Source organism: Idiotropiscis lumnitzeri, chromosome 2 (genome assembly GCF_059441095.1).
Source record: "Idiotropiscis lumnitzeri isolate Australia: NSW breed Sydney's pygmy pipehorse chromosome 2, RoL_Ilum_1.0, whole genome shotgun sequence".
NCBI classification, from domain to species: domain Eukaryota; kingdom Metazoa; phylum Chordata; class Actinopteri; order Syngnathiformes; family Syngnathidae; genus Idiotropiscis; species Idiotropiscis lumnitzeri.
The window spans coordinates 824287-843857 of record NC_142392.1 but is presented as its reverse complement, the minus strand read 5'-3'; the positions used below and the strand labels follow the sequence as shown (position 1 = coordinate 843857).

The following is a 19571-nucleotide window of genomic DNA, read 5'->3' as shown; positions in this document are numbered from 1 at the left end:
CATAACCCCAAATTCAGCTGGGATACACGGCAACTCACCCACAACCCTAATGAGGAGAAGCACTATAGAGAATGGATGTATGCCTGTGATCAATGTTGTTGTTGGTGGTCACCATGGAGATGAATTTATTGGCTTGTTACACAATACATAAGCACGGCACGATTTACATGAGCGTGCTAGTTGTTAGCTTCAAGTTGCATCAGGCAGAGAACTAAACTAAAAGCATGCAACTTTTGCATAAGGAAGATGTAGATAACACAATTCTTTTTTTTTTTACATTTTAACTCACTTATAAGTTTAACATTGCTACTGGGGAACGTTAATGACATGCGTGATTATGCTAACACATTGACTGGCAACAAGTCCAATATCCGTATGCTCCTTGACATGCTTTATGCTGGTGACCAGTCAATTGTTTGCCTCTATGTGCCGTGACATTAACTGGTGATCTGTCCATAGTTTTTCTATTTGTGCCCTAAAAGGGACTGTAGTCTGTTTGCCTCTCATCACCTGAAGTTAGACCGACAACTTTAACTCATTCACTGCTATTGACGGCTATAGATGTCAATGCCCAGTTAAACTGAGTTGGCAGTGAATGAGTTAATGGGGATAAGCAGCATACAACATAGTTTTATGGATGGTAATGGTCAAAAGGTCCCAATTGATCCATGATATAATGGTCTGAGTGTGATTGCTTTGGCCTGAAACATCAGGTCAAACTGGGGATCACCAGAACCAAGATGGCTACCACCGCCACTGCCACCGGCACAAAGTTCCAACTTCCTGTGCCATCCTGAAAGACATGAAGGAGAGAAGCTTTTTGGCAGGTAAAGTAGTGATGGCCTTTCACGGTCAACGATCTCAGTGACACGTACAACCCAGAGGTGATAGTAGGCCAGACGAATATATCTCAGCCCGTACCTTCTCCCATTTTCTAGGACGCCAGCTCCTCCCACCAGTACCACATCAAGGCCACTATGACAATGACGCCTAGCAGGGGGGCCAATGCGAGGGGGTGCTCGGCGGAGCCGGGCCGGCACTAAAGACGATACACACAAACACAAGGAAGTGTCCATGTGTGACAGGACAGGAAGTGACATTAGGCGGAGGGAGGCAAGGGCCAATCAGGTGACAGGTGGTGAGGAGGTGGCGACATCATATGGGAGGAGGATGCCATTTTTTGGGGGGAAAAAAATTATATATATATATATATATAAGTGTAACTAAGCACTGCAGATACATTTCATTTTTTCAAATCTTGAACACAAATTAGACAATTGTAATTAATAAAATACTTAAAATGTCAACTGAGGACGCTGTTAAAACATATAAAATGTATACATATTTCATATTTTTATCGAATCAATGAATAGGAATCAACAAAAATTAACTGAAAACATGAGAAAAATATATATAAATAATTCTATGTAGAATTATACAGACACACATTTAGCATATTTGTAATTTGTTTTTGTGCATTTATTTTATTGTGTAAAAATGTTTCAACCGGTGTTTTTTTTATTGTATTATTTTCAATAAACAAAATACTCATAATGTAACAACAATTACAGCAAAATGAAAATGTTCCTACTTTCTTAACCCCTCCCCTATCGGAGCAACCAATCTATCACTTTTGAATTTCACTTCCTGAACACCATTCCCTCCCTCTCACCTGTGCCCTCTCGCCATGCAGTCGCTGCAGTTCTGCCTTGCAGTGACATAACTCTTCCTCCAGAGCGGCGCACTCGTGCTGGCTGTCGTGATGGAGACGCTGTAGGGAGATGAGCGAACGCTTCACGCGCTCGCACTGACGCAAAGGCACCAGCACAAACACGTGTCAGTTATGACACCACCGCCTTGTGTCCTGCACGGCGTGCATCACATGACGCTACCTCGGTCTGCACGTGGAGCCCGGCGTCCTCGGCTCGCTGGACCTGCAGCTGAAGTTCTCGGGCGTCTGAAAGACTGATAGGGGGACGGCACAGACTGATGTAGGTTTTGCCCTCTGTCCTGGCAAACAGAAAAAAAAGGGGGAAAAAAGTTCTTCAGGTGTGATTGACAGGTGCTGACCCCTGTGTGCTTTGATTGACAGCTCAGTGGAGCGCTCACACACGAGCTTGCTTCTTTCGCTCTTCTTGTGTCACTTTGCATCTCAGATCCTGGTTGGCGTCGCTCAGCAGAAGACGCTCGCGGCTCAGGGAGGCAAGTTCCTCATCCAAGCGCTTTCTGTCTCCATCTAACAAGCATTAGGGGAGAGGCAGTGTGGTTCTTGTTGGCCAACTAGTAAAATCCTACATCAAACACAAATCCACTGTTTATTTTTTTGTAACTCTTGTAATGCTGCATTTTACTTATGAATAAACGTGAAGCCACATTTTTAGGTAACTGTATTAGCAGTGCCCTACTGTGTTGTAATTGACTTAAATGTCCTTGTTTACCGATCTACTTGTGTCCTAGCAGCTTGTCCACTTATATCCGAGGGTACTTGTGTCCTACTGGACTGCCCAAGAATACTTGTGTCCTCGCATGGTCTCATTATTTTTGGCCTTATTAAAGTGAGAGTTGTTACAGTATATTGTGCTGATGCGAAAGAGTGTCACGTAAGAAATTGTATATAAAATAATAGTTTGAGGTTTAAACAATCATTTTGGCAGTTGTAAATATTTCTTTAGGGCAGGTAATCTACTACTTTTTTTCTTGTCTTGGTCCATAAACCCGCCAATAGCGTGGGTGACCGTTTGCAACTCTGTATGTTACCGTGATAGCCTTTCTCGCCAATCGCTGTCCTCAGGGCGGCAACCTCTGACTCGTGCTGGCTCCCCGAGTCACGCAAGCACTGGAGCTGGGCCCGGAGCCGACACAGCTCCTCCTGTAGGCAGGCGATGTCGCTTTCCTGCTCGACCGTCGCCTCCTCGCTGGCCTCCTGCAGTGCCATCGCCACCTCCTCCGTCGCCCGCAGCTCCCCCTGGACCTCCTCCAGCTTGCTCTGTTTTTCCTGCTCCGCCACCACGAACTCCTGACGGATGCCCACCAACTCGGCTGAAAGCAGTCAGGACAAAGGTTAGAATTATCATGGCCAAAACTAATAAAATAACAGTACACTAGTTGACAAATATTTCCTACTAGTGACATTACAAAATTCCACTACTTAACAGCAATTTACGCGTAGTGCTAGTAGTGGTTAACGAGTGCTCACTATTACCTCACTAGTAACATGTAGTTGTCCAACTAGTATGCCAAAGTTGTCCTGCTGATGTCCAAAAATGTCACACAAAAGTGGAAAAAAAATCAACATTGCTAGTAAAATGCTGTAGTGTACAGTTTTGCCTCATTAGTAACATGTTGCAGAAATTCTTCTAGCATGCCAAAGTTGTCGTACTATTGGGGGCAAAGAGTGTACTAGTACATGGACTGCAAACTGGATATCACCCTGACAGAATAATTGCTCAAACAGCTTTCAAAGACATGTTCATCCTGGAAATGAACTTGTAAGAAAGCTCGGGACGAGATGTTGGCCGGTACCTTTCAGAGCTTCCATATGTTGGCTGAACGTTTCCCCCTGGTGGGCGCGAGCCGCCCGCTCGTCCTCCAACATGGCTGACAACAACATCGAGAAGAAGGTCAAGAAGAACGTCAAGGAGAACAAGCAGCGCAAAAGTTTCTCACTGCGCATTTCCAGGAAGTTCTTCTCGTGTCGGCGCGAATCTTGCCGTGTCTCCTCCAGCTCCATCAGCAGCTCCACAAGCCGAACTTGGAGCTCCTCCATGCCCGCATCTTCATCAAACTCTCCAGCTTTTGTCGTCCCACACGTGTCGTCCTTCAGCTGGCCTGCCAAACAAAATGAGGGGCATGATCAATTGCGAAGACATCTTGAGATGCAACAAATGTTTGGATGGAGGGGGTCGGGACACAAGTCTGAATTAGCTCTCTCACACACACGCAACTTATTTTGATTCCACTTTCTTACATACCTAAAATACTCTCACCCGACTGAGCTCTCATGCTCTATTGAAAGTGATTACCGCTCTCTGACTATTGAAAAGGTCTCATACACACTAGCAAAATACTCAAACAGCACTGAAGGCGCTCATAAAGATGACTGAAATGACACACAAGTGTTTTGTTTTGGTGTGATGTGTTCCCACTGACCACAGGAGTCCAGAACCTCTTCGATGAGGGGGGGAAGCCGCAGTCCATCCATGTTTGAGGGGTCCTGGCTGGTCCTGGGGTCATCAAGCCAAGGGGAGGCTGCTACCATGAAGTCTGATCCTCTGCATCATCGTCCTAAAAACCATCAAGTACAAGGTTTTTAAATTTGTGTTGGTGAATATTAACGACCATTTCACTGTTTGACATTGGATGGCGACCAATCCAATGTGTAGTCCGTCCGCCTCTCTCGTACAAACACAGCAGGGATGGACCCTAATGATGACAAACACGCGACCAAAAACTCCTCCTATGAGCCCATGCAAACGAGCGTGTTGCATTGGTGTGGTGGTTTCCATGGAGACATGAACGACCTTGAACATGCTCGTCACCCATTAGCACGATATAATGTGAATAAGATATTAACATGACGTGACGACGAATGATGAATTTACCGGCGGACTTGACACTGCAGATGCTCTTCTTCATCATCTTCATCGTTGGTGTGACGCTGCTGACACGTCACACCATCGCCTCCGTGACGTCACGCTTTGCCAAATTAAATATAATCGAAGTCGAGAGAGCCGTGAAATGTTTACAAACAGTCTTCTCGAAAAAAACTCGTTCAAATAAGCTCATTGACCTACGTAACTGTAGGGCTGGATACATGGAAAAAACAATTCCAATGCTGCTGTGGGCTGCAAAAGAAAATCAATAGAAAAAAAGAATTTAAATGGCTACTTGTAGCCTCGTATTGGGTCATCAAATTTGATGATAATTTAGGCATCTACCGTTGCAAAAACTGACCATTATTTCTGTACTGATAATTTGCTTTAGTGTTTTAAAACGATGCACGTTGTTTTGTTTTACCAGAGCGTGTTTGTGAGAGGGAGGCAGTATATTGTCGGCCCAATCGTGTGGCCACTCCCCTTTAACGGCTTGGCCTCGAGCCCCGTTCCCTTTAAATGCCCATCAATCCCGTCTTTGTGTGTGCTAATGTGCATGTGTTTATGTGTGTGCATGTAGTGTAAAGTTACCTTTGCATCCGAGCTGACGCTCAGCTGGCAAGGCAAGTCTTCCCTGTTGTCCGTCAACAACAATACGGCCTTTTTTTGGGAGGGGGGGGGGGCAAAGCAATTAGTTTTTAACACCTCGCATTGATCGCTGATTGTTAGCGTCGTTAGCTTAGTCTCACTAGCAAGTGAATGTGAATTAGCCTGCTAATGCTTGCCTGAGCAGAGGTCGCTAACAGCTGTTGCTCGTTCATCGACACTTGACGGTGTTTGTCCTGCGTGCGTTTACTTGGCTTTGCTGCGGGCGCCCACTTCCGGTTTGCCAACACCAGCTGCCTCATCAAGCCAAAGGTTAGATCGCTGCACGTCATAGCACGCACACGTAACCTCTTTTGGTTGCGGGCTGGCGTCTGATTGGCTAATAGTCCAGATTCACCTGTGTGGGGCACGGCAGGTACAACCTGAACTGGTCGTCAGTCAATCTCAGTGCACTCAGAGCAAAACAATGGACTGGTAACCAGCCACATGTGTTCAACATTTTGCGCTGGGCTGTAACAACACATGGCCACAACTGATTTGCACTTGAAAATTGGAGTACATCTGTAATATTGATTTTGTTACAATAAGGGTTGCATGTTGCAGATTCTGATGCAGACCACATGGATTACCTGCAGAATTGTTCAATTTCAACGCAGTTATTTGAATCATTGATTCAGCTGTCAATTATTTGAGGCTGGTCTTAAGCTGGCCGCAGGCTGCAAAGCACAAGCTGAGGGTGATCTGATTTTGGGATAGGCAATGAACGGCATTAGTCGACATGCTGTAACATACTTTTCTGTCAAAATGAGCCGATCACGATGAGTGGCTGATCGATTGGACTGCCACTAATTTCAAATATTCTTTTGTATCGATTTGATGTGTTTTTGTCATGGGCGCTTGTTTGTAGTCTAGTGACCACAGGCTTGCCGTCTTCAAGATGTTTGAGCATCACAAGGCTGAGGAGGAATGCGCTTTGTAGCTTACGGCCCTTAAGCTGCCCTTTTCATAATCGCCCTCTTGTTTCAATACCATTTGTGCAAACTTGTGACCGACAACGACAAGCACTGTGCGCATGCGTGTGAAATGTGAATGCTGCGTATGCATAATTGACAGTCCAGATTTGTTGCACTTTCAACTTCCTCTTCCTGGGCTTTGGCACGTGACAAAAAAGGGAAGTCAAGCATTCAAATCACTTTTCTCGCAAAGTTTTCTCAAGTCACTAAAGCTCATTTTTAACAACAGACAAGTACCTGCACAAAGTCGTTTTGGGGTATTTTGTGTACATTTAAGGGAGCCATTCATTGACTCCAATTTATAATCAGGCTCTAATATAACAAAATGTGGAAAAAAGTGACGTATACAAATGTGATCTAGCTTTTTTATTAAAACATTTGAAATCAGAATTAATGCAGTAAGGATGCCACATCACATGTGTGAAAGTGAAGCACTATGAACACTCAATTTTTTTTTAACAATTTATGGAAAAAATATTAAATTCCTTAATGGAGAAAAAAAAATGTAAGACCCATGCCAACTTTCTGAGCTCAGGTATTTTTTTTTTTGTGAAACATGTCACCACAAAATGAAAAAGACAAACCTTTTTGTTTGACAGGCAAAGGCGTCGTGGCCCCCTCCCAAATGTCCCAGCAGCCCCTCGACTTTGCGCACGGCGACATGATGGCACGCTAGCGGGGGCGAGCATGCGACACTGGCCCAGTGTGTCCAGGTGGTGGCGCTGCTGAGTGGAGCGTGCGAGCCATGGATGAGTTCAGCACCAGGACGTATGGCACCAGCGGCCTGGACAACAGACCTCTCTTCGGGGAGACTTCAGCACGGGTACGATGACGCTCATGACCATGATCACGCCGCCTCGTGCTTGCTCAGCGATGGAAAATTCCTACGAAATTAGCTAAATTAAATGGAACGTCATCTTCAAGTACGTTGTGCATTTTAAACAACCACCAAGTGTTACCTAATAGTGTATTTAGCTTAATGCTAACACATAATAGAAATTAACATTGCCAGGCTAACACTTAGGATTGATGGCTGCAATGTCATTAACTCTTTGAGCAACGCAAATTTAAATATGGACGGAGGAGCTAAACAGACCATAAAACAATAGTCACTGGCATATATTGTTTATCCTCCATCACATGGTCACGTGGCCCATGTTGCCATGGAAATGTTGAATGGTTTGATGTGTATCACGTGAAGTGTTTTTGTTTTGTGTTTCTGTGCCTAGGATCGCATCATCAACTTGGCAGTGGGAGGATTTACGTCATTGGTTGTGCTGGTACGTGCGTGCGTGTTACCTGACTCAGCATCTACGCTGCTATTTTTATTTCCTCAAACATCTGAGTTGGCACTTTTTATTCCTAAAGTCACACAGGCATCATCTCCAAACTATCTACATATCACACTGGCATTTTTCTGACATGAAATGATATCAGTGAGACATTATTTGAGTGTGTCGTGAGAGAGCATGATCCAATTTCAACTATATTGGTCATACTCAGCGTGAAAGTGTTTTTACCTTGCAGGTGACCGTCATCAGCTCCTTTGTTTTCCCGTCATTTCCTCCGCGGCCGCTCAACGTTTTCTTTGCTGTTTGCATCCTGCTTGCCTGCGGATCCACCATTTTGCTGGTACACATGCACGCACGCACACACACACACACAAAATCCTCCTGATTCTAATGCGCCACCCCCCAAAAAAAATATTCGTCTCAGATCTTCTGGTACCGCCAAGGCGACCTGGAGCCCAAATTCCGCAACCTGATCTACTACAAGCTGGCGTCTATCGTGTTGCTGTGCTTGTGTGCCAACCTGTACTTCCACGACGTCAGGTGAGCCAACAGCGTTCCCGCATCGGAACTAACCGGACGGGACCACCCCCCCTGCCCCCGGTAGGCTGGACTGGACATGTTTACACACTGCACAAGACGCAAGGAAAGCTACACATAAAGTTGTCCTTACATCACTTCCTGTTTTGTGTTTGTCTCTCACACATGCACCCCCCCCCCCTACGCACACACACACACACAACATTCAGGTGGAAGTGAATGAAGGCAGCCTTTCAATGCCAAGGCTCTTTTTTTGTTTGTTTGCTTGCTGTAACCATGGCAACAGCGGCCACACGAGGGTGCACAGCATGGAAAGCCGTTTCAGAATTTACTCAAATTGAAGGCCCATGAACTAGTACAAGATCATTGAGCACACTTATACAGTGACTGTGTCTTACATTTAATGTTTAGTAGACGCCTGGACGTTACTGCTCGCTCCAAAAGTCAACGAGTAGTTTTGCCTCACTACTAGTTTGCCAAAGTTGTTGTACTTGTGTACAGAAATATCATACATGGGTGGGGAAAATGTTAAGACGCAGTCACTCTACTAGTGTGCCCTAGTTATTGTTTGATTGTATTGTATGTAGTCCATTTACTAGTACGTTCTTGTCCTCAGTAGTAGAACAATTACATCTTTCTATTATTACAAAATACCAAATGTGTCCGACTTGTGTTCAAAAATGTCATTTAGTCGCAAACTAGTGTGCTGAATTGTCTCACTAGTGAGGACAAAGAGCATCCTAGTTCATGGAGCATGAAGACAACAACATTTGCATGCTAGCAGGACAGAAGAGTGCATTTTTTGACAACTATAAGTGACATTTAATTCTTGTTGACATTTCGTGCTTCACTAGTACACCGTTTTGCCTCTATTGTAACATGTAGCTGTCCTACCAAAATGCCACAAAGGAGTAGGAAAAGCAGTTACAAGTAACACAGTCGATATGCTACTCTCAGTGTTGAGGCTAAAGATTATACTCGTGCATGGACCTCCAAATGAGCATCAGTGAATGTTCAAAGTGCTTTCCATAGCACAAAGCCCGTGGCGGAAATAATTATGCAACGTTTTTGTCTTTTACGCCAAAAGTGGACTTTTTCCACACATTCCAGGTAGCTTTGCAGGGTGACGTGTTTGCACTAATGGCAGGCGTAATTGTCAGTAATATTGAACAAAAATGCAGTGTGTATGCGTCGGGCGCACAGAAGAAGCAAGAAAACACGCCAACCTCAGCACTTCCAACTAAGAACTAATCAACACTTCTTCACGTGCTCAAACCAAAACATCGTAAAGGATTATTTTACATTTGACACTTTTAATGCTTTCACCGTTCCTACACGGGCATACAAGCCCGCCCCCGAGGACTAAAAGCTCACCACGACTTTAGGATTGTCTAAGCCATGTTTTTTTTTTTGTTTGTTTTTATTTAAGATTTGACGGAATAAATACATGTATCCTGAACTCAACCGAGTATGCATTTCTTCTTCTCACCGCAAGCCCAAAATGTCGTCTTGAAAAATTGGCACTTATCTTGTAAAAAGTGTTCATGTTAAAACCCCAAAAACCTTGACGCCGCGCCCGTGCTCCCCGTCCTAATCGCAACCGTCCTGGTTCTCCAGGATGGGATCTGAGGACAAAAGACAGCGTGAAGTCGCTGCTGCTGCTGGACCTGTCAATCACACGTCACGTCATATACCTCACCTGTTAGCGTGCTGCTGATGTTGGGAGGGGATACGATCAGGACGGCGCCGCCAGCAGCCACGCCAGACTGCACCACCGGAGCGTCGGCTGGGGGCGGAGTCAGCTGCTAAGCAGCAAAATGTTACGTTATTTACCAAACTTTATTATGCACAACCAGTTTGTTCAAAACAGGCTTGCATGGCTCTGGTGGAGTTTTACAAGACTTTGTAGACGGTTCAACATTTAGAATTGCAGTGTTGACTATTTCCAAATTCAACCATTCATGTTTTTTATGAAATGACCTAAAATGAGGTAAGCAGTACAGTAATTTGTGTCAAGGGAAACAGCTTACAAAGAGACAGGTTTTGTATTTAATTGTCCTGCCAGTCACTATATGTCTCTGCTATAGATGGTAAACACAAATTTATTTGCAAAGAAAAAAAAACATTAATACGGCACAGTTGTTGAAAAGTGATGATTGAGATCATGTCTAAAACGTGTTCAATCCAAATCTTAAATGTGTTGACCATTGCAGGCACCTTGTCAGTAATGTCGTCTACCACTGGCTCCTCCCTCTTGGTGGCCGCTTTTTCCGAGTCTTCCAGGAGAGCGGATGCATTGAGGTGCTCATCCTGCCGCTGCCCCTCCGCCTGCGAGGTTGCCGCGTCCGCCGCCACCGTCTGGATGATGACGCCGTCGCTAGCGCACAGGCCGTCCGTCTGCAAAATGCCGTCCTCACATTCACAAACATTGGCGGTCCTCATGGAAAGCCGAAAGCGGCGGTTGGTTTTAACGCACTGCCAGGCTGTGCAGGATGATGTGCTCATGGGATGCGGAGGAGGAGCTTGTCGTCAAGGTAACAGTGTTGTTATTGGCCAGGGTGAGGGGCAAGCCCTGACTGGACGTGGTCTGCAAGAAGTACGTGCCCGGTGTGCTGGTGGGCTGCAGCTGAAACGACTGGCAGCAAAATGGCATCATCACCATCATCGTCGGCAGCAGCAGCGATACGATGCAAATGCGAGAAGCAGAACCGTCGGGCTTTGTTCGCAGTGCCCTATCTTCACTTACCGGAAGAATCTCAAAAGCCTGCAGCGTCCCGCCGTTCAGCGTGATTGTCTCTCCCTCGCCGCCAGCCGCGGACGAGTCTGCGGAGCAGAAGGAAAGTTGTTCAAAGGTCCGACAGCGGGCAACCAACGCGCCGCCAAGTCTCACCCAGGTGTGCGATCTGCAGCGGGATCTGCAGCCCCGCCACCGAGCCGGCGGCCGAGCCGGGGGCGGAGCCGGTACCGCTTTCCTCCAAGCGGCCCAGACGGATCTGGAGCGAGGGAGTGGAGGAGGGGCTGCACGATCCGCCCGCCGACTGCGAAGACGACATCACTTCGTGGAGGGCCTTCAGCAAGACTGCAAACGCACACGCACACCGTGTCAGCATGGAAGCACGGTGGTACTTGGGCACGTTGATGTGTCGTGAAATCTGATGCTTTGGACCAAGGGACTTGTGAAACGCTGATGAATGGATGGCAGTTGCATCATGTTGTCACGCACCTGGGTAGGGGATCTCTTTGTGATTGGCCACTTGTCTCTTGATGCTCCACCACTTGGAGCGCAGCCACTGAGGCGAGCGCACGCTGCTCCAGCCGCCCGCCAGCTCCTCCCATTTGATTTCATTCTCGTCCGCCACCTCCAGCTCCAAAATCCTGCAACACGCACACACAAAGCATCCGGCCATAGTGTCTCGGGCAACCCGCTTTTGCCTTGACAGTGATGCCATGTTGTTCGTCACCATTTTGTGCATCAGAATGACGTGTATTTCAAGCAAACGTCGTCTTAGCTCAATGCAAACAAACACCATTGAAAAGCTAACAAATGGCATTTGGCATGGCAGTGTTTGTTTTTTTTACACAAACTGTGAAGCAAAACACGTAGACCAGAACTACAGCCATTGAAGCAAACAATTTTTTACGTTGTACATTGAATTTTGTCATTCCTGTATGTTTTTATTGAGCACAATAGTATACAGTGCTATGGAATTATGGTATTTTATTTGACGCTTTACCTCCTAATCATAAGCCTAACAGTATAATGTTAATATGAAGTTGTTATAGCTGAATATAAGGGAAAAAGATTTGAGGCAAGTGGAAAACTCTTGCACAAAACTGCCAGCGGAGCAGAAGAAAAAAAAAAAAGCATGCATCTGAGATGTGATTGGATGAGACTCAATTGAATTGAGAGAAGATTGGATTTGAGTTTTTGCGGCGCCTGCACCTGCGAGTGAGGCTGAGATCATCGTCTTTGGTCCATTCGGTGCCGCCGCTGTGCTTCCAGTTGAGGTAGTTGAGCCACTTGGAGCGACACTGCTTCTCTGAGCGCGTGCCCACCTGATTGGCCACTGACGCCCAGGACACGCCCCCCGTCACCACGGAGCCCGGAGCGGTGGCCGCCATCTCGTACACCACCTCGGCCAGACGACGCTCCTCCTCCTCGCTCCACTTGCCTACACAAAGACCTTTAGTCCGGATCCTACTCGTGTGCTAAATTGGCCCAGCACTCGTATGCCGTTTTCCCTCACTAATTCAAAGCACGAGTTGATAGTCTTGGGCACAACTATCACATTTCTATCTTATAGTTTAGATATTACTGCACTAGTAGAAAGACGGCGTACCCGTGTTGCACGTGTCCTTCATCAGCCGACAGCGGTCCTTGACGGATGAGGCGCTGCGGCCCAGCGCCGCGCCGATGGTGGCCCAGTCGTTGCCGTGGCGATCCCTAAGCCTGAACATTTCACATGCCGCCTTGAGGTCACGCCTTCCCAGCAGACATTCTCCCAAGAATGCCCGTAAAATCGTAGTTCCAATTCAAAATAACTGCCATGTGTGCGCGTGCATGCTAAGATGTTCACGCTAATTATTTTGCAGACCCTCCAAGATGCGGTGACCCAAAAACATTTGGCAAACTTTGATGGAGGAAGAAGATGACGACGACTCACCCTTTTAACTTCTCAATCTCTCCTGGTGTGTACCTGGCCACACAAACGCAAACACGCACACGCACACGGGTGTCATGTTGGTGCGCACCTTCATCTTGATGGCCGCACCGGTCTCTTGTCACTCACTTGCCGACGTGGTTGCGGTTGTCGTACATGCGCAAGACTCGTCTGTAGACGGCGAAGAGCGGCCTGTTCAGGCCCAACGCCACCGAGCGGTAAAAGTCTTTGCGCTCCTCTTTGGACATCTCGAAGATGATCTCGGCCGGGTCCTCGATGCCTCGGCCCTGACGCGCACACGCGAACGTGAACAAAAGGTCGGTCTCTCGGTCGACGTGGATGAAATGCTGACCTTGACGTATTGTTCGATGTTGCTCATGAGAATGTCGATCTCCTCTTTGGACCACATCCCTTGTTTCCACTTGTGACCTGACAGCAACGACACGCTTGGTTAAATCAATGGCAATCAAAACGTCCGCTAAATTAAGGGGCTCATATAGATATATATTTTTATCTATTTATTTATTTATTTTAATCATAAACAAAGGCAGCAAGATAAAGCACAAAAACAGCAAGTGAGTTTTCAGGAATAGCGGAGGATAGTTCGAAGAAAATAAAAAAACACTGAATATGTGTCGAGTGTGAGGTGCAAATACTGTACAGACTTTTTGACAATTTATGTTTTGGTTCTTCACAGGCATTTGTCTTTTCATCAACTTGGGCATCCCAAAACGTTTGAGGAGCGCCGACTTGAAATGGACATCTTTACCTTTGTTGGCGAGCGTGTCTTTGTCTTCTTTGGTGGTGAACCAGGCCTGACTGACGGCCGACACTTCGGCCTTGTCGTCGGGCGACGCAGCAGCGGTGTCGTCATCATCGTCGCACAGGACCTTCACGCACGCACGCACAACTGTGAGTCGGAAGTGGAGCCCACTTGCAGACCCGAGCCACACAATGTTCAAGCAACCTGAATCTGAGCCGCGCCGTCCTGAGTGACAGTGTCATGCGCTACTGTCATCGTCGTGGTCGTCATGGTAACCTCGAAGCTGTTGCAGCTGTCGCCAGCTGAAGTGACACAAACGCATCGGATCAGGATGAAACGTACAATTTTATTCATACGTACTACACTATGCAGTGGGACGCTTGCCAAATTCAATAGACGGATTAGCTTTTTTATTTTTTTTTACCCCAAACTAAAAAAAAAAAAATGCAAACATCTGCTTTTACTTTGTAAAACCATTTTCAATATTTCAATTGATGATTTACTGACTTGTGTTGCGGACCAAACAATCAATTTGTATTTGCACATTTTGAATTTCAAATAAAGTCACTTTGACTAAAGGAATGCAAGGGGTAAAAAATATTTATCCAAGTTGTCAATTAGTTTCACAGTAATTGACAGATTAATCAATTATAAAAACCGTTGGACGCAGCCCTACACGTGTACCTACGGAAAATGTCGTAGTGAACTTTGTAGTCCTGTGATATCATCAGTGGAGCACCTCACTCACCCGGCATGTTGACGAGAGAAAAGGACGCATGCGAGTTCTCCGCCGAGTCGCACGCTTTCTTGGCACGGGGCTCGCCCTCATCATCTGCATACATAAACAAGCGTGTGACGTGTGAAGCTGAAGATGAGGACGCTGACGTACCATCGGCGGGGCAGTGCAGTATGATGCTGCCATCACTGTCCTGCGTCAACGTCAGCGACTTGATCGTCTCCATCGGCGCGGCGTCATCCAGCTCCTCCACCGCCACGCTCATTGCACGCCTGTGCCACCCACCGGCAAAAAATCAACACGCATCCAAGACAGTGATTAAATCATTTGACGTAAATCATTAAAAAAAAAAAAAAAAGATGAATTGAATGTAACTGGTTAAATAATTGTAATGAAGTACACAGGTATGTTATGAAAGGATAGAGGAAAACAAATCCTAAATTAAAAACATAAATAACAAATTACATGTCATTTATATCAGAAATAATTCCACAGTTACAACAATTTCATAAATTAAATGCATGCGTGAAATAATTGTCAGTAACTATTTAAAATTGGGCATAGATAATTCATGAAACAAAATAATATTTAAATACATCATGAAATATTAAGAGTGAAATAAATAGTCAAATAATGTAAATATGTTTTTTCTTTTATATAAAAAAAACAAAAATGTTAAATCAAACAATTAATTAGCTGATTATTTAATGACACGTGCATTTCATTAACTAATCTTCATTTGCATGCCGTAATTTATTCCCAATAACATTTAATTATGGAATATACTAATTTCATCTCGTATTTATTTAACTTTGTCAGTCCTTGCCCTCCATAGTTGAAATGTTTTCCGCATTTTTTTCTTTAACAGATGTTCAAACAATTTTTTGATCTAACATAATCAGTGGAATAATTAGCATTAAACATTTGTACATAAATTGATTATGAATTACTATTTTATAACACAAAATGCACAAATACATTATAAATATACAAAAAAATCTATTCAGAAACCCCCCAAAAAACATACACAATTGAACTCGTCTGAAATAGATAAAGTCCCATTTCTTGATAGTGAAAGAGATGAAACGGGCGCCTTGGGACACTTTTCAGTGTCTTTTAATAATTTTAGGTGTGTTTTCATGAGTTTTTCATTTATTTTTATACAAGGTCTCTCTTTACGAACGATTTTCAAGTATGTTCAAGTAACCTGGCCGATGGCGCCCTCTGCTGTTTACACCTGAAATCAACACAATACAGTTTACACCTGAAAAAAACACAATACATCTTAATTAATGGAGCGCTTCCCCAACAGGAATACAGAGGAAAACAAATGTAAATAATTGTCGTTACAACAGTGCACGCTACAAAGTCAAAAGTGGCTTTTATTGATCACTTAATGAAGTGCATACTTTGGACTTGATTTCTTTAGTGTTGAGCATGGCACGCACACGGAGAGTTTGCAAACATATGCACAGACATCCAAAACTGTCGCTGCATTTCAGACTTCAAAGCACATCGACAGTTTGGGAGCGTGTGTATTTAAAGTGATTTCTGATGCTAACCGTTAGCATCCAGTGACACTATACGCTACACGAACAGATGAAAACGCAACGGCGCCATTTTAGTGAGCAAGGGGCAGCTCATGGCGTCTCGCGTGAAACGAGCGATTTATATAATAGTTTGTGGGCATTTATGTGGCGTGGCACGCCTCCTGGGCTTCGCAAACTTTCGCACAGGGACGAGATAGACATTTTTGGCTTTTGAATGAGATACTTACTTCCTGTTTTTCGTCCGGGAACTTGCTAGTTACCAGGATGAAGGCAAGTGCCAGGATGCACGACGTCGAGATGCTGGCCAGCGGGTTGCCATATAGCCACGAGACCACTAACTACTGTGTATATTTAGCCAATCCTAGCTCACTTCTAATGTTCTTTAAACTGTCAAAAAATATTATAATTAAACTATTTATAATATCAAAATATGAAAAATATTTTAAATGCATTTTCGAAATTGGATATTACGTATATACCGCATTTTTTTTCTAAATACATCTCAAACATGGCAACCGTTTGGTCCGTTGAAAATATATTCCCCTGCAAACTAGTTTTCCCTTTTGCATTAATACAAAATTAAACAAAGACAAATAAACGTGTTAAAAATGTATCAAATATGTTACGTCCCGTTTATTAAGTAGATGATATACTGACAAATTATTTTTATTTTTATTGATGGTTCCGTCGTTGTTTGCGGCGGAATCGAAAGACGAACGGAACGTTCAAGTTGCAGAAATTTAATGGTGGATTTAATTTACAACTAATCCAGAAATGGAAGAAAAACCTGTGCGAGTGTAAGTGACCCCACTAAACATTGCGCACAATATTACAGTGAGCTTGCACTAAACGTGTGATGTTATTTATCGCGGGATTGAACTAGCGGTCGGTGGTGTGCTGTGCATTCAGAGTGTTAAAGTTGTAATTGTTGTTTTGCAGCTTGGTGTGTGGGGACGTCGAAGGCAAGCTTGGAACTCTCTTCAACAGAGTACAAAGCATCCAGAAGAAGACGGGACAATTTGACGTGAGCTGGAAACGCACCACACAATCGAGTTCTCAACACAGCATGACATAACTGTCTAGGACGTGTGCGTAAAACGTTACGTGTGCTCTTGGTTTGCTGCAGCTTCTTCTGTGCGTTGGGGAATTCTTTGCATCGACACCGGAGGCCGACGAAGAGTGGCAGCAGTACAAAAGTGGGACAAAGAAAGGTAAAAGCAGCACATCTGCGCTTTTCCGAGTCATGAATGTATTTAACGTCAACTGTCTGTCCTGCTTCCGCAGCTCCCATCCACACGTACATCCTGGGCGCAGGAAGCCAGGAAACAGCCAAGAAATTCCCCAGTGCAGACGGTTGTGAGCTGGCTGACAACATCACATACTTGGGTAAGAAATGCTCTCCCGTCGGGCTTCAGGTTTAGGTGTGGGCTCCTGCAAACATGTCCCTGTGCTCCAGGTCGCCGAGGCGTGTTCACAGGTGTGTCGGGCCTGCAGATCGCCTACGTCAGCGGCTGCGAAGCCCCGCAGGAGCCGGCGCCAGCTCACTGCTTCACTCCAAAAGATCTGGCAGCCCTACTCGCCCCACTGACTGCCAGCAGGAAGTTTGGAGGCGTGGACATCCTGCTGACCTCGCAGTGGCCAAGGGGGGTGTGGCACTACGCAAACAACCCGGTAACCTTTCAGAAGTATCTATTTTGCATAATGTGTGAACTCTTTAAGAAAAAAAAAAACCTCATTGAGCCTGTTTAACTTCCAAATGTCACAGGAAGTCAACACAAAGTCATGTGGAAGCAGCGCCGTTGCCAACCTGGCCGACAAACTGAAGCCCAGATATCACTTCGCTGCCTTAGAGGGTGCTCACTATGAAAGGTTACCGTACAGGTGAGCTCAAGAAGAAATAAAAGCTGAAGCATCCTTATGTTGATGTTCTCGATTTTGTCCACTTCTTTAGGAATCACTTAGTTCTGCAGGAAAACACTCAGCATGTCACTCGCTTCATCGCCTTGGCAACTGTCAACAACCCCTCCAAGAAGAAGGTGCAACAACTCTTTGGTTAAGATAACATAGATTTTTTTTTAAATGAATGCGACTTAAGATTAAAAAAAAAAAAATATATATATATATATATATATATATATATATATTATGCAATGAAGAGAAATCATTCAATTTCAAATAAAATGTAATCAAGAACTTAAGAGTACTTTTTGTGTATGCATGTTTTTGTAGTTAACATGCATTTTTATTTCAAATTATATTTTTGTGATTAGTGTGGTATTTAATTGATTTTTTTTTTGCATTGTCTAACAAATGTATTGCAATTATTTGAATGTGTTTGGTTGAAATGTAACCTTGATAAGTGGTTCAAACCAAAACACATTATTCTGTGCAGTACCTGTACGCCTTCAACATCATTCCCATGAAGACGATGGAGCCGTCGGAGCTTTTCAAACAGCCTCAGGACGTGACCGAAAACCCGTACAGGCGGCCGGCCAATGACAAGAGCGACACGCCAAAGTCTGTCTTGGGTGCCACCGCGGTGGAGGAGGTGCGAGTGCCACGTCGTCACACTGGCATGCGGCTACCTAAACGCGACTTTCCCCACTTGTTTTCCGTGCAGGAGCAGAGCACTCAGTTTTTCTTTGACCTCAGCGTGGGTCGCGACAGACGTGGCAGTGGCACTCGCGGGCGTGGCAGGAAGAGGCCGCCGGAGGGCGACTGGTCGGGACGCAAGCAACCCCGCAAGCACCGTAAATCACAGATAAATTAACCCCCCCCCCCCCCCCCACACCTAAAAAGAGGAAGCATCCATGCGCTAAGTAGCCCAAATGTTTTTGTGCAGCACTCCCCCCCGGCGAGTGCTGGTTCTGCCTCGCGAGTCCTCAGGTAGAGAAACATCTAGTGGTCAGCATCGGGACACACGTGAGTACGCCGCACGAGCGTGGCGCGAATCTCGCAGCCATGAGTCGTCTTGATGTGCCCCGATGCCGCAGTGCTACCTGGCGCTGGCCAAAGGCGGACTGAACGCAGGACACGTGCTCATCCTGCCCATCGGACACTACCAGTCCACGGTGGAGCTGGCTTCTGAGGTTTTGCAAGAGATGGACAAGTACAAGGCGGCGCTCACAAGCTTCTTCAAGAGCCGCGCCGAGCGCTGCGTCCTCTTCGAGAGGAACTACAGGAGTCAGCACCTGCAGCTTCAGGTACGTCTGCAAGTATGTCCTTGGAGACAAGTTTGACCTCATTTGTGGTTAGGTGGTGCCGGTGCCGCTGGACCGCTGCACCACGGACGACATCAAGGAGGCCTTCATGGTGCAGGCTCAGGAGCAGCAGATGGAGCTGATGGAAATTCCGCAACACAGCGATCTTAAGCAGGTAATCCGCATCGCCTCCTTCCCTTGCCGGCTCATTCACGACCACGGCCGTTGGTGTGCGCAGATCGCTCCGCCCGGAACGCCGTACTTCTACGTGGAGCTCGACTCCGGGGAGAAGCTCTTCTACCGCATCCAGAGGAATTTCCCGCTGCAGTTTGGGAGGTGAGGAGCACCACCTTGTGGCCGTTTTCTGCACAGCATCCACTTGTTGTTTGTTGGCAGGGAGGTTCTGGCCAGCGAGCCGCTGCTCAACATTCCGACGCGCGCCGACTGGAAGGAATGCAAACAAAGCCGAGCGGAGGAGGAGGCGGCGTGCGCGCAGCTCCGGGACGCTTTCCAGCCGTTCGACTTCGCCTGGGACGACTAACTCAAGTTTGCTATTGTTTTCTAAAATGTGTAAATAAATGGATGTTTTCACTACACTTCAGTTTTGTGTCACTGTCAAAA

The 19571-nt window shown here is 45.7% G+C and overlaps 4 protein-coding genes and 1 long non-coding RNA gene across 16 annotated transcripts; 3 read left to right on the top strand and 2 right to left on the bottom strand.

Annotated features, from left to right (window-relative positions):
* Positions 1 to 89: 89 nt before the first annotated feature.
* Positions 90 to 5534, bottom strand: LOC148341068 (sarcolemmal membrane-associated protein-like). 9 transcript variants are annotated; one of them, XM_088288339.1, is made up of 11 exons: positions 5378 to 5534; positions 5184 to 5252; positions 4150 to 4284; positions 3667 to 3828; positions 3523 to 3597; positions 2758 to 3039; positions 2110 to 2236; positions 1893 to 2005; positions 1673 to 1771; positions 922 to 1039; positions 90 to 793 (listed from the first exon to the last, which is right to left on the bottom strand). In XM_088288339.1, the coding sequence occupies exons 3-11, from the start codon at positions 4256 to 4258 to the stop codon at positions 745 to 747; spliced, it is 1134 nt and encodes a 377-aa protein (XP_088144465.1). In that variant the 5' UTR covers positions 4259 to 4284; positions 5184 to 5252; positions 5378 to 5534; the 3' UTR covers positions 90 to 744. The 9 variants fall into 9 exon arrangements, with proteins under 9 accessions (XP_088144465.1, XP_088144462.1, XP_088144467.1 ...); XM_088288336.1 differs by having other exon boundaries at positions 1673 to 1807; positions 5378 to 5533; XM_088288344.1 differs by having other exon boundaries at positions 647 to 793; positions 1893 to 2010; positions 5378 to 5533.
* Positions 5085 to 10380, top strand: tmem243b (transmembrane protein 243, mitochondrial b). 3 transcript variants are annotated; one of them, XR_015842023.1, is made up of 7 exons: positions 5085 to 5215; positions 6811 to 7034; positions 7441 to 7491; positions 7739 to 7843; positions 7928 to 8043; positions 9658 to 9859; positions 10254 to 10380. XR_015842023.1 is itself a non-coding variant. In XM_088288349.1 (6 exons), exons 2-6 carry the CDS (start codon positions 6957 to 6959, stop codon positions 8257 to 8259), a joined length of 360 nt encoding a protein of 119 aa, XP_088144475.1. In that variant the 5' UTR covers positions 5085 to 5215; positions 6811 to 6956; the 3' UTR covers positions 8260 to 9499. The 3 variants fall into 3 exon arrangements, 2 of the variants coding, with proteins under 2 accessions (XP_088144475.1, XP_088144476.1); XM_088288349.1 differs by lacking the exons at positions 9658 to 9859; positions 10254 to 10380 and adding an exon at positions 8250 to 9499; XM_088288350.1 differs by lacking the exons at positions 9658 to 9859; positions 10254 to 10380 and having other exon boundaries at positions 7928 to 9499.
* dmtf1 (cyclin D binding myb-like transcription factor 1) lies at positions 6599 to 17423 on the bottom strand. 2 transcript variants are annotated; one of them, XM_088288323.1, is made up of 19 exons: positions 16855 to 17414; positions 15408 to 15464; positions 14354 to 14472; positions 14213 to 14296; positions 13669 to 13766; positions 13471 to 13591; positions 13054 to 13130; positions 12831 to 12988; positions 12705 to 12737; positions 12381 to 12490; positions 11984 to 12212; positions 11264 to 11415; positions 10931 to 11119; positions 10787 to 10863; positions 10517 to 10675; positions 10258 to 10437; positions 9740 to 9845; positions 7732 to 9665; positions 6600 to 7095 (listed from the first exon to the last, which is right to left on the bottom strand). In XM_088288323.1, the coding sequence occupies exons 1-18, from the start codon at positions 16974 to 16976 to the stop codon at positions 9631 to 9633; spliced, it is 2106 nt and encodes a 701-aa protein (XP_088144449.1). In that variant the 5' UTR covers positions 16977 to 17414; the 3' UTR covers positions 6600 to 7095; positions 7732 to 9630. The 2 variants fall into 2 exon arrangements, with proteins under 2 accessions (XP_088144448.1, XP_088144449.1); XM_088288322.1 differs by having other exon boundaries at positions 6599 to 7095; positions 14213 to 14472; positions 16855 to 17423.
* LOC148341066 (uncharacterized) lies at positions 10534 to 13529 on the top strand. The gene is made up of 4 exons (XR_015842024.1): positions 10534 to 12554; positions 12634 to 12729; positions 12867 to 13018; positions 13399 to 13529. It is a non-coding gene; the product is annotated as an uncharacterized LOC148341066 (long non-coding RNA).
* Positions 16998 to 19546, top strand: cwf19l1 (CWF19 like cell cycle control factor 1). The gene is made up of 11 exons (XM_088287886.1): positions 16998 to 17136; positions 17207 to 17421; positions 17516 to 17631; positions 17702 to 17786; positions 18143 to 18298; positions 18371 to 18500; positions 18593 to 18672; positions 18744 to 18953; positions 19006 to 19125; positions 19189 to 19286; positions 19347 to 19546. Exons 1-11 carry the CDS (start codon positions 16998 to 17000, stop codon positions 19489 to 19491), a joined length of 1494 nt encoding a protein of 497 aa, XP_088144012.1. The 3' UTR covers positions 19492 to 19546.
* Positions 19547 to 19571: the final 25 nt, after the last annotated feature.